At 35.1% G+C, this 18,529-nt stretch overlaps 1 protein-coding gene across 1 annotated transcript in view; it reads left to right on the forward strand.

Annotated features, from left to right (window-relative positions):
* The window catches only part of LOC123268346 (tRNA dimethylallyltransferase-like), a gene marked incomplete at its 3' end in the record, with an annotated part of 170,428 nt that extends 154,660 nt beyond the window's left edge, over window positions 1-15,768 (forward strand). Inside the window, 1 exon segment of the mRNA XM_044733333.1 lies at window positions 15,653-15,768. Coding sequence (XP_044589268.1) covers window positions 15,653-15,768 — 116 coding nt within the window.
* Window positions 15,769-18,529: the final 2,761 nt, after the last annotated feature.

Raw genomic sequence — 18,529 nt, forward strand, 5'->3', positions numbered from 1 at the left:
TCACAGCTCCGAACTAATGCTTTTAGACTTGAAATTTGGTCAAAAAATGATTTCACTCACGTAAACATCCGCTAAAAATATATTTTACGAAATTTCTTCCGAAGAAAAAATGGTGGGGGTGGTTACAATGAAAATTTACACTGAAAAAAAAATTAACTCGATTCAAGAGGAAAATTCTTGAACCAAGAATATAATTTTGAAGTGGATAATTGTCTTGAATCAAGACGAAAAATTCTTGAATCAAGTAAAATTTCCTTAAATCAAGAATTTTTCTACTCAAACCAAGAATATTAAGTTCTACAAAATTATGCACAACCGTTTTACTAATTTTTTTGTGTAATAATAATAAATTAGATCTATAATCAATAATTTTAAAATCAGATTTAAAAAACGTTTCCATTTTCACTTTTCGTTCAAATTTTTAACTAAAAGTAGGAAGTTATTGATTTCGATCCGATTTCAAGAAACAGAACTTACAGAAGGCTTTTACATATTGAGGTTTTAGGCAGCCATTCTGAATATTCTCGGTTGGACGTCTAGCCACACGTACGACAACATTCGTTTCACACACATACACACACGGGCGCGCGCGCATCCACAAACATGCAGAGAGAAAAATGATCTTGTTCACACTTCAAATGACAAAAATTTTCTAAAATTGTGAAATTCGCAATATTTGATAGCTTAGAAATATTTCATTAGTTACATTAATAGCAAGTAGTTCGTTAAATGTCTGAAAAACCTGATAGCAGTCTCTCAGGAATATTTAAAACAACAATGTTTATAAGTAGAATGGAATAATCCTTATACACTAAAATTTACTAAGAAAGACAAAAGTCTTCAGTACCCTATCAAAAAAATTAGGAAAACGGTTGAGCCTCAAGGCCATCCCTGCAACTTCCCGCTAATTACATACCTAGGCGCTTAAAATTGCACTTATGACGTTTTTGAGCTCTAAGAGCTCAAAAAATCCAATTTATGTGTTATTTTGAGCTCTCCGAGCTCAAAGAGATAGTTTTTCTATGCTTTTGAGCTCCTTGAACTCAAGTCTGATAGAAGTTTGATAAAACACTATTTTCTGAATTTTCAAACCGCAATAACTTTTGAATGAATGGACCGATTTCCACGCGTTTGGCGGCATTCTACACAGTTTTTTAAGTCTCATAAAGAATTTCTAAGTATCAAATGGTCAAACTAGAAATTTTTGAGTAACTCTGAAAAAACACTTTTTTCGGTTTTCTTTCGTTCACGACATCTCTCGAACGAATTAACCGATTTTGACTGGATGGGTGGCAATCGACGTGGTTTTTCAAGGGTAAGAGCTGATTAGTTTTTTAAATTGATCGGTCAAGCCGTTTAAAAGTCATTAAAAAAAAACCACATTTGAAAAAAATTTTTTCGCAGCTTTTTTAAGATTTCTCAAAATCTATCGGTCCGAATCGGTCCAACTTATTTTAAAATCTAAGTTAAGTCGGACCCTTTCGAATGGCACGAACCGTGTTGAAATCGGTTCAATCGTTCAAAAGTTATAAGAGGTTTACATACTTACACACACACACACACACACACACACACACACACACACACACACACACACACACACACACACACACACACACACACACACACACACACACACACACACAACCAGTGGATGGATACAGTGAACCTACAACTGGCCAAGCAGAAGACCGAAGCAGTGCTTATTACCAGCCGAAAAGAAGTTGAAACAATTAAGATTAATGTCGGTGACCGAGAAATCACATCACAACCATTTATCCGTTATCTGGGAGTGATGCTGGATGCACGACTCAACTTCAAACAGCAGGTGGAACATGTCAGTGCCAAAGCGTCAGTAGTGAGGGCTAGTCTCGCACGGCTGATGCCTAACATCGGAGGCCCAATGCAGAGCAGGAGGCTACTATTGTCATCAGTAGTCACATCAGTGCTCACTTACGGAATATCCATTTGGGCTGATGCACTGGAAACCCAAGAATCATGGAGAAAAGCTGGACCAATATACCGACAGAGTGCCCTACGAGTAGCTAGTGCCTTCCGCACTCTATCAGAAGAAGCAGTGTGCGTCATTGCTGGAACCCTACCTCTTAGAGTTCTAGCAGAGGAAAGACGGGCCCTTTACCAACGAAAAAGGTCAACTGCACTGAGCCCGGAAGAACTTAGAATTGAAGAACGACAAAGAGCATAGGCCGATGGCAACTACAATGGGATGCTGCAGAGAAGGGTAGGTGGACGCACCGTCTCATACCTCGGGTCGACATTTGGCTTAACCGGAATCACGGTGAGGTCAATTACTATCTTACGCAGATGTTGTCGGGACATGGGTGTTTTCGAGAGTATCTACACCGCTTTAAGCACGATGACTCTTCGGAGTGCCCGTCCTGCCCAGGAGCTGCTGAAGACGCGGAGCACGTCTTCTTTGTATGTCCTCGTTTCGATCCACAGCGTGAAGAACTGGAGAGGATCCTGAACCAGAGAATGCAACCAGATTCACTAGTAGAAGCAATGTTGTCATCAGAAGCTGCCTGGAACGCTACCAACACGTTTGCAACAGAAGTCCTTAAAGACTTGCGTTCCACCGAAAGAAAAAGAGCAAATAGCAGAAGATAGAAGGAAGATAGTTAACACCTTAGCCACCAGAAGGAAGAGCAGTAGCTAGATCCTCCCTTCACGAAGTAATGCCTGACGGCGGTTTCCATGAGGGATTAGAGGAAAGAAGGAAAAGGGGTTTAGGGTTTAGTGGGTAGGGGCGTTAGTGTCGAATTAGTATGACGCTGCGTCGAGTCGCCACATATCCAGGCCAAACAGCTATGCCTAGAATCCGTAAAAAGGATTCCCCACAAAACACACACACACACACACACACACACACACACACACACACACACACATACAAAGTGACAACTTCGCGGGGGTAGTCCGGGAAGCTTTCTGTGACCTTAAAAACGTCGAGATCTGATGAAAACTCGGATTTTGCAAAACGGGGTAAAACCACTAACTTCCCGATTTTAGAAAATCTTTGATTATCTGAGCAGGAAGTTAAAAATTTGACTTAATTAATGGATTTTTCGCAAGTTACATTGTGAACGGGTTTCATACATGACGGACGTGAAAATTTTTTAAAATATTTTGATTGTTTTTTGTGTTTCTAGTGCACTAAATCAATTTTTGAAAAGTACGGAATTAATCTCCATTAAATTATCTTTCTAATTGGATGCAAAATATCTTGATCCCGTGGATTAATAAGAGTATAATAATTCAAATAGTTGCCGAAATGAGGTGAAAAAAAATTAGGAAAACGGTTGACCCTAAAGGCCATCCCTGCAACTTCCCGCTAACGCCATACCTAAACGATTAACATTTCACTTATTATGTTTTTGAGCTCTTCGAGCTCAATAGTATAATTTCTGCGTTATTATAAGTTCTCCGAGCTCAAAGAGATAGCTTCTTTATGCTTTTGAGCTCATCGAGCTCAAAATTCTGATAGAAGTTTGATGAAACATTTTTTTTTGAATTTTCAAACCGCAATAACTTTTGAATGAATGAACCGATTTTTACGCGGTTGGTGGCATTTGACGCAGTTTTTGAAACCTCATAACGGATTTTTAAGTTTAAATCGATCGAACGAGAAATTTCAATATAATTCCAAAAAACTTTTTTTGAAATTTTTCGTTTTCGATAACTCTCGAACGAATCAACCGATTTTGACGAGACTGGTGGCAATTGACGTTGTTTTTCAAACTCAAGAGAGGAATAGTTTTTGAAATTGATCGGTGCAACCGTTTAGAAGTTATTCCAAAAAAACAATTTTTTGAAAATTTTATTTTTGAGATTTCTCAAAATCTAGTTAACCGAATTGATTCAAATTTTCACGAAATTTAATGGCAATGATACTCTTTGGATCGCTACCTATTTTGATCCGATCGGTGAAGCCGTTCAAAAGTTATAAGAAGTTTACATACATACACACACACACACACACACACACACACACACACACACACACACACACACATATATATATATATATATATACACACACACACACACATATATATATATACACACATACATACATCCGCACGGACACCATCACGGGAATAGTCAGGAAAGCTTCCGGTGACCTTAAAACGTCGAGATCTGATGAAAACTCATTTTTCGCAAAACGGGGTGAAACCTATAACTTCCCGAATGTTGAAAATCTTCGATTTTCTTAGCGGGAAGTCAAAAATTTATTTAAAAATAAAAAATAATTATGAAGTAATTGCTATTAATTAATTATTACTTGAAATTAATTCTGAAAAACGGATTTTGTAATTTTATCTAATGAAAAAACTACTCGCGTCTGATGGACTCAAACTTGGTACCTCATGGTTGACAGTCTTCTATGCTTCTCACTGGCCTAAGTCACGTTCTTACTCAGTCGATCCGTTCGTGGTAAGAGAAGTATCGTGCTCGCACACCGTGTTGTTTTTAACTAAATATTTAGACTGGAACGCAACCATACGGTTTGCTGACCTATATTTAGGTGAATTTTCACCTGTTTGCTATTTTGTGACTATTATTTTTGTCTGTGTCACCAGTTTTTTCGCATAATTAGTGTTTCTGGTTCTCAACCACATAGTTAATCCCGAAGCGGGGAAATTCGCGCAAATCGGTAGTGCAAAAGACCCCACAGGGTAAAATATAATGTATAATGAATATTGACTATTATTATTGAATATAATAATGTATGATAAATATCTAATGTATAGATATTGACTAACAAAATTTTTAATAAAAATTTTAATGCAGGATTAATAAGGCTGGCAATAGCCTAATCGGCTCGGTACCTGCATTTCGAAAGACTGGGACCCGGATTCGATTCCGGCGCGCACCAATATTTTTCAGTGATTATAAATAAAGAATTTGTGCGTTTCATTGCCAGCCTCTGTACCGGCCGGGTTTTCTGTGGTTTTCCCATATAGTTATGGAGGTAAAATATCATTATAGAAGTACCTCCATAATATTTACGGTCGTAATGCAAATGTAGGTACTGATTATAACGCGTAAGTCGGCCACAGTCGCAGCAACGTGTGTGTGTCAAGCATGAAAAACCCTGACATGCAGGGGGTAGGTACGAAGTGGTAGTGACAAAAAAAAATCAGAATAATGGAAGGTGAAAAGTATAACGGAGAATTAATAATAAAAAGTGTGAAAAAACAAAGGAGTGATAATAATTCTCCATCCTCCCTTGTAAAACACTCTCCAGTGATGCAAGTAAAACCTCCATTATTATAATGCAGGATTGATTGCCAGAGATATTATACTTGGCAATAAAAATAGACAACAAGCATCAAAGCCTAACCTTAAAAACCCCAGAAGCCGCTCTTCGTCTGAATCCAGTCAGGACCCAAGAGATGGCGCCACTGATATGATGGTTGACGAATTTATCGCGCCACGCAAGCCCGCGAAAGTGCGCCGAATTTCAAAACACACAAATGTGAGTACCGATAACCAGTTTATTGTTCTTTCAGATAGTGATGTGTCCGAGACTGAAACTAGCATTAATTCAAAAAGTAGCAGTAGTAGGAAGGATAAATTAAATAACAACGGTAAAACCAAAGCAAATAACGAAAATGACTCTCAGCGAGATCTATTTAATGTAGCCAGCTAAGAAAAATTTAATATTATTTATTATAGTTATGTTACAGTTTTTGAAGTGAAACTTCTTTGCGCGCGTTGAGGGTAAAATTTCAAGGTCGCGTCACAATAATAATAATATGAGCGTCACAATAATCATAATATGAGCGTCACATTAAAGGACGCATATATTTACGTAGTCGGAGAGAAAAAGATAAAGATATAAAGGAAAACTATACTTTTACACTATAGAAATGTTATTTTCATGTGCGCATGTGTTGTATTTTAGACTGTAGGTACACTGCTCTTAAATATTATTATGATTATGTATTTTATAACCTCGTGTTTGTTTATACTGTTTTATTCATTCAGATATTTTCATAGTAACTAGTGGTAAATATTTATTGTTCGTTGACAGTTAATAAGAAATCCTTGTTGATCAAGCAGTTGTTCGCAGTAAGTAATACTTTATTTATTTCTTTTTTCATTAATACTTATTATTAGATTTGAAATAAATGTATATCAAGTAAGGTATACATTATTTAACTGATGTAATGTTAATAATATATTTATTTTTTTATATTTAATTGAATAATTAATTATTTTAATAATTACATTTTTCTTTTTATTTTGATCGCATGAATATGCGCAAAGTACCATGTATAACCTACATTCTCTATATTGCATTCTATATAATATTTATACTATCACTGTTGCCTGTCATTAATTAAGTTCATTATCTATTTTTATTGTTATTAAATTTTTTTTTAGTAATTAAAAATTTCAAAAAATAAAATTATAAATTCTTTTTATTTTAGTTTAGTGTTTAAATAAAATTACTATATAATATAACGCATATGTAGTAAATTCGAAAATTTCTAATTTTATTTTATTTTCAGAAAATTTAACTACATACATTGATCAACAATCTATTAGCTGCACTCCGATTTTACCTAGAAAAAAACGTAAAACACCAGCAGAACGTACTCGTGAATATAGAGCTCGGAAGAAGGCCCGAGAAAATCCTGCAAATCCAGAGCCATCTTGCCCTACGTCGATTGATGTTCAAGTTGAAGTACATCCGGATAATTCTGTTTCGGATCCACCAAGAAAGTCAAAAACACTAGCAGAACGTAGTCGTGAGTATAGAGCCCGGAAGAAGGCCCTAGAAAATTCTGCAATTTCAGAGCCAACCTGCTCTACGTCGATTGATGTTCAAGTTGAAGTACATCAAGAACATTCTGTCTCGGATTTACCAAAAACGTCAAGAACACCAGCCGACCGTAGTCGTCAGTATAGAGCTCGGAAAAAATCTACGATGGTCCTTAAAAACTCAGTACTAAATGCTCTATCTACTGAAACCTTTTCAACAGATAATCCGTGTACTAGGGATCAAGAGGGTGCAACTTTATCTGAAGCAGATTTTATTATTAGAGACATTCCAAATACTACAACGACGCCAAGTATCAACAACGTTACGAGAGGCTTCCAGGCTAATGATTTGCGTGTACCTTATTCTACTTTTTATCATCATAAAAAAGCTCATGAAGAGTTTAAGACTAAATTCATCAATAACCCGTTCGGACATATTTGCTCAGTCTGTGATAGGTTGTGGTTTAAAAGAGATCTCAAATCTGCATCTAATCAACATCAACAGATTTTAAATACAATTCTTCCTCTTACATCTATAGAGAAGATTGCTTTATGCACTACGTGCTTTACATCATTGAATAAAGATAAAATTCCAATGATGTCAGTGTATAACGGGTTTAAATATCCACAAATCCCCGATCATTTACCACCATTGGATATTTTATCTGAAAGACTCATTTCACCTCGTCTTCCTTTTATGCAGATTCGACATTTAAGGCATGTGAATGGTCAGTACGGAATTTTAGGACAAGTTATTAATGTTCCAGTATGCGTTGATACAATGATGAAAAGTCTACCAAGAAACGTTGATGACGATTACTGTATTAATGTTCATGTATGAAATAACATTGGATCAATCATTTTTCGAAAACGACTCAATCCCAACTAACGTTCCTCTAGAAGATATAAGTGAACACATACCCATTGAAGAGAGTTTAACTGCTCAACAACATACACTGTTATGGAATGAGGATCAATACTCACGTATTGCACTAGGAGAATAAAATACTCCACGGAGTTTGTTGTTCGATGAACATGCGGAAGAGCTTTCATTCCCATCCATTTACTTAGGTCAATTTCGGAGCTTCAGAGAAGGAGTTAAGGCAACACCATTCACAATAGCTTCAAATGAATTACGAAGATCTGATCGTTGAGCTGTAACACCGTATCATCTTTTATATGTTGCAATGAAAATTATGCGATTAAGAGTTCGTGATTATCTTACTATTGCGTTTAAACATGTTGGTAAAAATACAGCAGTCACTCGACAACAAATTGAAGACGAACAATATATTAATAACTGTATCGAAACCAACCTTGCTTTTCTTCGATCAATTCCAAACTCGACATGGTATTGGTCTAATCGTAAAAAAGACCTTTTTATTATGATTAGGCAACTTGGTAAACCAACAATTTTTTTGACAATTAGTGCTAATGAAATCGGCTGGACGGACTTAATTCAAAAATTGTACAAATTAAAACGTTGTGGAGTTGACATTACGCTAGAAGCTGCCGAAAACTTGCATTATCTGGAGAAAACGACTTTAATTAATGAGGATGCTGTAACTTGCGCGATTCACTTTAACAAGTTAGTGAATGTTTTAGTTGCTATTTTGCAATAAAAAAAATTTAGTCCTTTTGGGAAATATTACGTTGTAGATTACTTCAAGAGGATTGAATTACAACATCGCGGAAGTCCACACGCTCACATGTTACTATGGTTGAATAACGCTCCGGAGGATGCTCTAAATAATAACAAAATTGATGCTATAGCATTAATTGATTACTTAATTTCAGTCTCATCTGAAGAAGCATCAGGTAACATGAAACTTCAGATCCACAAGCACACATTTACGTGTTTTAAAAAAATTGTTGACAATAGACCACAGAAGTGCAGGTTCAAGGCTCCTTTTATGCCTTGTCAAAGAACCATTATATTATCACCTATGCAGAAAGAAGAACCGGATTTTCAACATTATTCTAATCATTACAAGAGTATAAGATTAAATCTTGAAAATAAAGACTATCTTGATATGGATGCATTTTATGAAGACAACGATATACATTCAGATGACCACTATCATAATATATTGCGAGCTGGAATCAATAGACCCAGAGTATTTTTAAAACGCCAGCCACATGAGAAATGGCACAATCCATTTAATCCATTTCTTTTCAATATTGTGAAGTCTAACATGGATATTCAATTTATTACGGAAGAGTATTCTTGTGCCGCTTACGTCGCCGAGTACGTCAATAAAACCAACAGAGGAGTGAGCCATCTTCAACGTTTCATTATCGAAATTATGAATGAACATCCAGAGTTTGATATTGTTGAAGTTACTCGAAAAATCGGAGTCAATATGTTAAATAGTGTAGAGATGACAAGTCAAGAAGCTGCTTGGTATCTTTTACGAGAGCCAATGTCCAAATGTTCCACTGTTGTAACCACTATTCCCACAATGTGGCCTACTGATCGGCAGAGAATCCGAAAAGCTAATGACACTGTCGGAAAATTAGCATGCATTGAACGAGATGATTCAGGAGAGATAACTTTTGCATGGCTTGAGTTTCTCGATTCGCCGATAACTGGTGAAAAAATTAGAAAAAAAGTTGCTGGTCATGTTGCGGCTAATAATATTAGTAAAACAGCTGTACCAATCGGAAGAAGATCGTCGACAATACCACTAAATAATAACAAAACGATTAATGTTAAAAGGTTACATCTGCCATTAGTTTGTGCTTGTGCGACGACAATACACAAGTCTCAAGGAAGTAAATACTCTGAAATTGTCTACGAATACGATAAGGAATATTCTCAATCATTAGTATACGTTGCTTTATCACGAGTTACTAATATCGAAGGATTATTCATTACTACAAGTGGTAATGATTTGACTTTTTATCATGGAAGAAGACCATCAACGACAATGATTCATTTACAAGATGAATTCCGAAGACTTTCAATGAACTGTTTGGAAACAATAGATAAGCAAATTCTCAATTTCATACGCCAAAATAATGGATTATACTTCTGTTATACTATAATTCTGTTATACAGGCTTCAAACATCGTACTTCTATCTGAAACTTGGTTAAATGACTCTGAAGATATAAGTATACCTAATTTCAACTGTATAGTAAAATTTAAACGACCAAATGTTAGAGCAGGAGGAGTAGGAATTTACTCTAACGAAAATAATAATACGTGTAATATTGTCACGTCAAATATTCATATGACAGCAATGCAATCATCATCACAGCAATTGGGAGCAACAGTAACTGGTGATATTTGTATTGCTGAATGGCAATCTCTTGATGAAAAAAAATTATCTTCGCTGCAGTGTATATATCTGTCAATCAAAAGCTTAAAAATATTATTTCTTTTCTTCATCAACAATTACTTGCATATAGCCATGGAGGTGCTGCTCTTACTAATACAGATTATGATAAAATACCTCTTCTTTTAGGTGGTGATTTTAACGTAAACTTTGCATCTGACGATTCGACACCATTAATTAACTTTTTATATGAAAAATTTAGTCTGCAATTAAATAATAATCCTAACATGTCGACAACTAAATACGGAACCACAATAGATGCCATTTTTACACGTTATTTAGAAAATATTGAAACAAGAACTTATGTTTCATATTTTAGTTACCATAAGGCTTTAGTGACAACCATACCATTACAAATACCATCAGATAATGTTGTACATATTGAAGAAATAAATTGAAAGAATATGTGATATAACTAGTGTAAATTTTTCTCATTTAATCTTTTCAATACTATATATGCATAAATCCTTTATGTTCCTGTCTTTGAAATCTATTAACTATTAATTAATAAATTTTAAATTGAGTTTGCCAAAGAAGTTTCACTTCTAACATGTGTACTCTGTACACACGCTCTTTTTTTTTTTTATTGTATTTTTTATTTAGTAAGAACAGTTCATGTAACTTTTGTTTGTGATAAATAAAAATAAACCTTTCAAAAAAAAAAAATTAAAAAAAGTCACGTTCTCACAAGATCTATGTTTATTCCACTTATATAAATTCACTATAGATATCCATACTTCCGATGTGGATTTGCCATACAGGAATCCATGAACCCACAGGTTCCTATGTGGATTCCTATAGAAATGCATACTTCCTATGTGGATTTCCGACATAGGAATCCATGTATCCACATGTTCCTATGTGGATTCCTATAGAAATTCATACTTCCTATGTGGATTTCCCATATAGGAATCCATAAACCCACAGAATCCCATGTGGATTCCTATAGAAATCCATACTTCCTATGTGGATTTCTATGGGTTCCTATACAAATCTATACTTTCCTATGTGGATTCCCAAATAAACTCATGTGGATTTTTTTAATAGGGTAGCGGAGTGTCAACGGCGTCGGACTGCCAGTCGAGAGGTACAGGTTTCGAGTCCCACAGCAAGCATAAATTTACGGTTACTAGAAAATCGAACGCGCTTTGCGCGCTTCTGTCAAAATGTTTATTGTCGACAATTTAATTAATCAATATTTTCACAAATTTTACTCATTAATATTTAACCGTTGCCATGGTAACCGTTGATATGATAACCATTGCCAAAAAAGGTCACCATAGCAATGAAAAGCGACAACAATGAAAACGTCACATCAACTTTTTAATAAAAGTTATGATTATTTTCATGGGAAAAATTCGCCAAAGCAACCGTTACTATGGCAACGATTACCATAGCAACGGTTACCATAGCAACGGTTACCATAACAACGGTTACTATGGCGATGGTTACCATAGCAACGATTACCATGGCAGCGAAAAGCGACAACAATAAAAACGTCACATCAACTTTTTACTAAAAGATGATATTAATTTTCGTACAAAAAATCAATGATTTATTTAATATTACTATAAAATTGAACGCGCTTCTGTCAAAATGTTTATTATCGAAAATTTAATTAATTAATATTTTTACAAATTTAACTTATCAATATTTAACCGTTGCCATAGTAACCGTTTCTATGGTAACTGTTGCCATAGTAACTATTGCCATGGTGACCGTTGCCATAGTAACCGTTTCTATGGTAACTGTTGCCATAGTAACTATTGCCATGGTGACCGTTGCCATAGTAACCGTTTCTATGGTAACTGTTGCCATAGTAACTATTGCCATGGTGACCGTTGCTATGGTAACCGTTGCCATGGTAACTATTGCCAAATTGATCACCGTAGTAACGAAAAGCGACAACAATAAAAGCGTCACATCAAATTTTTAATAAAGGAATAATTTGTGATTTTTCCAGTTATCTATTGGTTTCTTTAATTATCCTCTTTATTTCAGTATTTACCAGATCCATATAACTGTAAAATTGTAATTAATATCTAATTAAGCTCATGATCTATCTAAAATGACAGATAACATTGTCCAATTTTTGTTTTACTTTTATTGACCGGGATTTTGCCATAGCGTGCAGCTGTGATGCAGTTATGCCTAGAGATAATAAAAATTTAACGAGCAGTGATTTTGTCCTTCAAACGGCTGTGGTGCAGCAGTGTTGCGGCAATAGGTGAAAATTTTATTTTTCAAAAATAAAATTTCATTTTTACTCGAGTTAATTATTATAATATTCACATTTTAAAGCCATAGCTTTGAAAAATTCGAACCTTGGCAGGAATATTTCTTCACCCATACAGAACTCGACCATAGATAGATTTATACTCCATTTGACTCCTAAATGTGAACGGTGGGGTTGTTTGTTACAAAAAATGAATATTTTTAACTTCCCGCTAAGAAAATTAAGAATTTTCAAAAATCGGGAAGTTATTGGTTTTACCCCGTTTTTCGAAAATCGAGTTTTCATCGGATCTCGACGTTTCGAGGTCCTAGGAAGCTTTCCTGACTATTTTCACGATGATGTCCGTACGTCTGTATGTATGTATGTGTGTGTGTGTGTGTGTGTGTGTGTTTTTTTTTTTTTTTTTTTTTTTTTGTAGGGGGGGGAATCCTTTTTACGGATTCTAGGCATAGCTGTTTGGCCTGGATATGTGGCGACTCGACGCAGCGTCATACTAATTCGACACTAACGCCCCTACCCACTAAACCCTAAACCCCTTTTCCTTCTTTCCTCTAATCCCTCATGGAAACCGCCGTCAGGCATTACTTCGTGAAGGGAGGATCTAGCTACTGCTCTTCCTTCTGGTGGTGTGTGTGTGTGTGTGTGTGTGTGTGTGTGTGTAAACATCTTGTAACTTTTGAACGGCTTGGACGATTTCATCGCGGTTAGTGTCATTCGAAAGGGCTTCTCCAAACTTAGATTTCCTGTAAGTTGGGACCGATTCGGACCAGTAGATTTCGAGAAATTGGAAAAAAAGTGACAAAAAAAGTTGCTTTTTTAAAATTTTTTCTAAATATCTCCGAATTGGCTGAACTGATCAACTTTAAAAACTAATCAGCTCTCAACCTTGAAAACCTGCATTGATCGCCACATAGAGCGTCAGAATCGGTTGATGCGTTCGTGAGATATCGTTGTCGAAAAATATCGAAAAAAGTGTTTTTTTTATAATCTCGGAAATTTTTCATAATATCAGGTTTTTTGTTCAAAATTTTTTGTAGAGCTCAAAAATCGTTATAGAGCTCAAAACATCGATCGCCGCCCACCGCGTAAAAATCGGTTGATTTATTAAAAAGTTACAGCAGTTTGAAAATTAGAAAAATCGTGTTTCATCAAATTTTGATGACTTTTGAGCTCGGAGAGCTCAAAATAACACATAAATTGTATTACTCCCGTAATACCGTTACAAATATAAATAATGCTGTGAAGCGGGAAAGAATAGGAGTTACGGTAATTATTACGTGAAGCGTTCCACATTCACGTAACGGGATATCGGTAGGAAAGGATTGAGAAAGGAATGTGGAGAGGATCATCTTAATGTGAGTTTATAGAATATGCGAGAAAAAATTATTAGATAGCTCGGACTGGGATTCGAACCCAGAACCTTCCGAAGACATGTCGGCTACTCTACCATTTGAGCTATCCGGTCTATACTAAATTTCCTTTCGATTATTCTATATACATTAAGCCACACCGTCCATCTTACGGCAAGCATTTTTTACAAATATAAATAATGCTGTGAAGCGGGAAAGACAATATAAATTAAGAGTTACTTAATGTAACACATAAAGTGCAATTTGAAGCGCCTAAGTATGGAATTAGCGGGAAGTTGCAGGAATGGCCTTCAGGGTAAACCGTTTTTCTAATTTTTTAACTATAGTACCTGTAGATTCGAAACTTGCCAGAAATATATCTGTTGTCATGCATCTCAATTCACAATACCTCATGGGTGCTGTGGAAATCTTTGTATGACAGACTCACTGACTGATACTTCATCTTCCGCCTTAAAATTTAGAAAACTTACACTAATTATCAATTCAAAGTTGGACATTTTGTCGAAATAAAATGTCTACGTTCACATTTAAATTGATAGTGCGCCCAGTGAAGCGGACGAGTATCAGCTAGTTTAAAATACGTTTTGTAGCAAGTGTACAACAATAATAAAAGTTATCGCGCAGGTGACTAGCAAATTGATTTCATGAACATCAGAGGGCGCGTCGGTAGCAGCATCATCTGGTGATAATTGATTACAGAGTTATCGATTGTTCTAGCACGTGCAATCGATGATTACGCAACGCTAACTTAGATTTACTCCCAAGATTCCAGAATAAAGCCATCAGTAACATAATTGACGCCCCCTGGTTTCTTTACGATGCCGTAATACACAGAGACCTAGATAGGCTGACTATTAAGCTAGAGATTACGAGGCTGAGGATGCATTATGATCGAAGAATAGAAAATCACTCCAGCCTAATGACAACAAAACTACTAATCAACGTGATCAACAGGAGGATGAATTCAAACCAAGTACTAGATTTTTGAGCTCGAATATAAAGCTCAAAATAAAAAATAGCTTTATCTTTGAGCTTAAAACCGTGTACTTAAAAAATTTATAAGTGCTTTGAACTTCTACATAGCGGGAAGTTCCAGGAATGGTTTGCAGGGTACACCGTTTTTCAGATTTTTGTAAACGGAATTGGACACTTTCTTAATTAGAACAGCTATATTTATTTGTTCAGATAGATATTAAATTTTTACTCACAAGTACTTCTGAGTTTTATGGTTGATCAACAATTTCTAAAAATGATTTATTATTTTGTTTATGTTAAGATTACCAAAATGTCTGCCATATTATAAAACAAACAATAATTTAAATGTTCTCTAGCTATGCATTTAATTTCGAATAGTGGATTTAAAACCCGTGCGTCTCCTAAATTAAAATTACAGTAGTGCTCCGAATTGTTTATGTAATTTCTGAGATTGCATGTTTTTAACTACATAGAAGTATTAAGTAAATATTTACATGCTTTAATTTCTTAGAATATTATCGTTTAGTATATTAATCTATGTCAAGCCAAGAAAGAATTACATAAAAATTTATTCGTAATCAACATTTTCAAATTTCATCTTATTCTAATTTTAAAAGAAGCTTTTATACTGACCTATCTTGTACCGTTTTTATATTGTTCGTATTATTTCATCTTTTCTCAATTTCAAATTCTTAGAATTTCAAGCCTATTACAGTAGAACCACTATAAATTCGAAGCAATAGGATCGATAATTCTCAGAATTTTAATTTACGGTGACTATATTATTAAACGAATAAGCAAAAACAAGAATAGTTTTCATTCTCTCTCGAAGTCAAATTTAGAAAGCTCAAATTTATAGGAGTTTTACTGTACTGTTCATTTTTTAAAAGTTCAATTAAAACTTCTCTAAATAAAATCATTTTTTTTTTTATTTTTCAGAAAATATTGGACGAAAGGCTAGATCGAAGAGTAGATTCTATGCTAGAAGCTGGGTTAGTAAGTGAGCTCCTGGGTTTTCATGAACGATATAATCAAGAACGACTAAAAACAAATGCGTAAGTTCATAGAAATTTTCTAATTTCTTATGCGGAATAATTACTATCTTAGCTCACGTTTGAGAGTTGGGTCAAAAACGATGTGACGGGGTTAATCGCCATCTTGGTCGCTCCAAATAGAATTTATTTAGGGCGCCACTGGAGTATTATTTCGGCCTTCAAAGCCGGACCAGAACATAGAAAAATTACCTTTTGGGTCATGGGAGAGATTACAAGAAGTGCTGTAAATAATTTCACACAGAATTAACCTTTTCCTGGCTCGGAGTCTCGGTGAGTCTAGATGTGAGTCAAGTAGGGATAGAGGCAATTAAATTCCGTTCGAAGACAAGCGCCCCCTTCTACCATTTTTACGGTCCCCTCTCTAGAAAATAGGCTATAGCTCTCTCATTATAAGAATAAGACGTACGATTCAAATTAAGATTAGGGATGCAAGGTCGACCGGGAAAGGGTTCATTAACAAATATAACAAATTTATTTAACCAACCCTAGCGGTTTCGGTGCCACCGATAAAACTCTGTAGAAACTCGTCCGAAACTCAGCGTAACGACGGAGTATATCCGACGTATATGGGGAGCAAACTCGGAGTATTGTGTGCAGTTGTGACACATAAGGACGATAGTGTTAATTGGCTTTTAATTGGGATCGTCACGGAGTTTGGTTGGAGTTTCGCTGGTGTTCTTATATTAAGTTTCCCCCGAGTTTTATCAGTGCTTTAGCGGATTTTCTGTCGAGTTTAGTCGGCGTCTTCACTGAGTTTTCGTGGAGTTGGCCAGAAGTATTTCACGAGTTTCATCGGAGTTTCCCTCGAGTTTTACTGGTATTCTCACGGAGTTTCTGTCAAGTTTTTTTGGAGTTTTCGGGGTTACGTTTTTTTTTTTTTTTTTTTTTTTTAGAAAAATTTCGGAACTGGAGAAAGAAAGGATAACGGGAAAGGGGGAACCTTACTCACCTAGGAAAAAATCAGCATGTATGATCATGATTGACCAAGCATGAATCAGGCATGATCATGCATGATAATACATGAGTCGTGTATGATCATGCACGATTGTGATAGGTAATACTCAATCGTGTACTTTTAAACATGCGTTATTTCGCACGGCTTGTCATGACTGTGCATGATCATACACAACCGTACTCAACTGTGCATGACTGAGTACCGTAAGAACTGTAAGGTCATGTATGAATCTGCATGACGGAGTATGGCTTTGTATGGCCATACAAGAAATTTGCTTGATCATGCATGATTCATGCTTGGTAGAGCTTTATTATGCATAAAGTCGTTTAACACGGTGGGGACTATCATGTACGACTGTACATGCCCTTGAACAGTCATACATAATTCATGCTTGACAAAGCTCGATCAGGCATGACCATTTGTGATTGAATAGAATAAGTAAGCCTGAACCTCTTTGACTACGTATGGCTTTGTATGATCATTCATGATCGGGCTTGACCAGAGTGACCATGCACGATAACTTTTTCCGTGACCAAAATCAATACCGCACACGATACCACCATGAATTTGATTCGTAATATTCTGAAAGTTTAAAAATTCGATAAGAAAATTATTATTATGTTATAATTTTTTATATATTGACTCAAATTTAAAGTCTCTTTTCCCTCAAGTATGATTACTAAAAAAGTTATTCCTATTTGATTTTATGTATTACGAAATAGTTCAATTTGTTTTACAACTAATAGGTATAATTATATATAAAGTTATTATGTATAATAATTATATATAAAAAAAAAGTGTTGTTTCGGAATTATCATACAAAACCACACATGATCCGGTAGGGTAAGGCTCACTTATTTAGCTTAATTACAAATGGTCATATATGATTGAGCTTGTCTAGCTTGAATTGTGCACGATCAGGCTTGATCAAGCAAAATTATTGTATGGTCATACAAGGCCATACTCCTTCATATAGGCTTATGCACGACCTCTTAGTTCTCACAGTATACGTTCAGACACGGTCAAGTATGGTTGAGTATGATCATCGATAGTCACGCCTGATCGTGCACAATCACGCATGCTGAAAAGTACATGATTGAGTATGATCTTACACGATCATGCATTATTCATGCACGATTATATATAATTCATACATGATCATATCTGCTTCATACTGGATCAAGCATGATCAGGTGTGTTTATTTTTTCCAAAGGAAAGAAAAAATTAGAAAATTTGTTTTAAAAGTTATGCAATATTCAAATTTTTACCATTCTCTGAAATTTTCTAGTTTTCTTAAATATATTACGAACTACTATACTCATAAGAATCGTTCTGGATCTATTTCGAAGAAAAAGTTTTCGTTAGTGAAAAAAATATTTTATAAAATAAATAACCGCAGAATTTTGCAATTTAAAGAAGAGAAGTAATCAAATTCATGTTTTTTTGGCTCAATTTTTCGTTCTATAATATTTCTAACTTATCTCATAAAATCCTGAAACTCCTAATAAGGGATTTTTTTAGTTACCAGAATTAGAAATTTTATAAAGTTGGAAAGAATAAAATTTTATTTTTAAGTTTTTATTGTTTTTAAAAAATAAAAAATGATACAAACTTTATAACATTATTTGTTGTAGAGATTCAGTATATATTGATTTTTCATTCGCTTTTTTTGTCGAAGATGTTTTTAACTTCCCGCTAAGAAAATTGAAAATTTTCAAAAATCGGGAAGTTATTGTTTTTACCCTGTTTTTCGAAAATCGAGTTTTCATCAGATCTCGACGTTTTGAGGTTCTAGGAAGCTTCCC

This window comes from Cotesia glomerata, linkage group LG7 (assembly GCF_020080835.1).
Source record: "Cotesia glomerata isolate CgM1 linkage group LG7, MPM_Cglom_v2.3, whole genome shotgun sequence".
NCBI lineage: Eukaryota > Metazoa > Arthropoda > Insecta > Hymenoptera > Braconidae > Cotesia > Cotesia glomerata.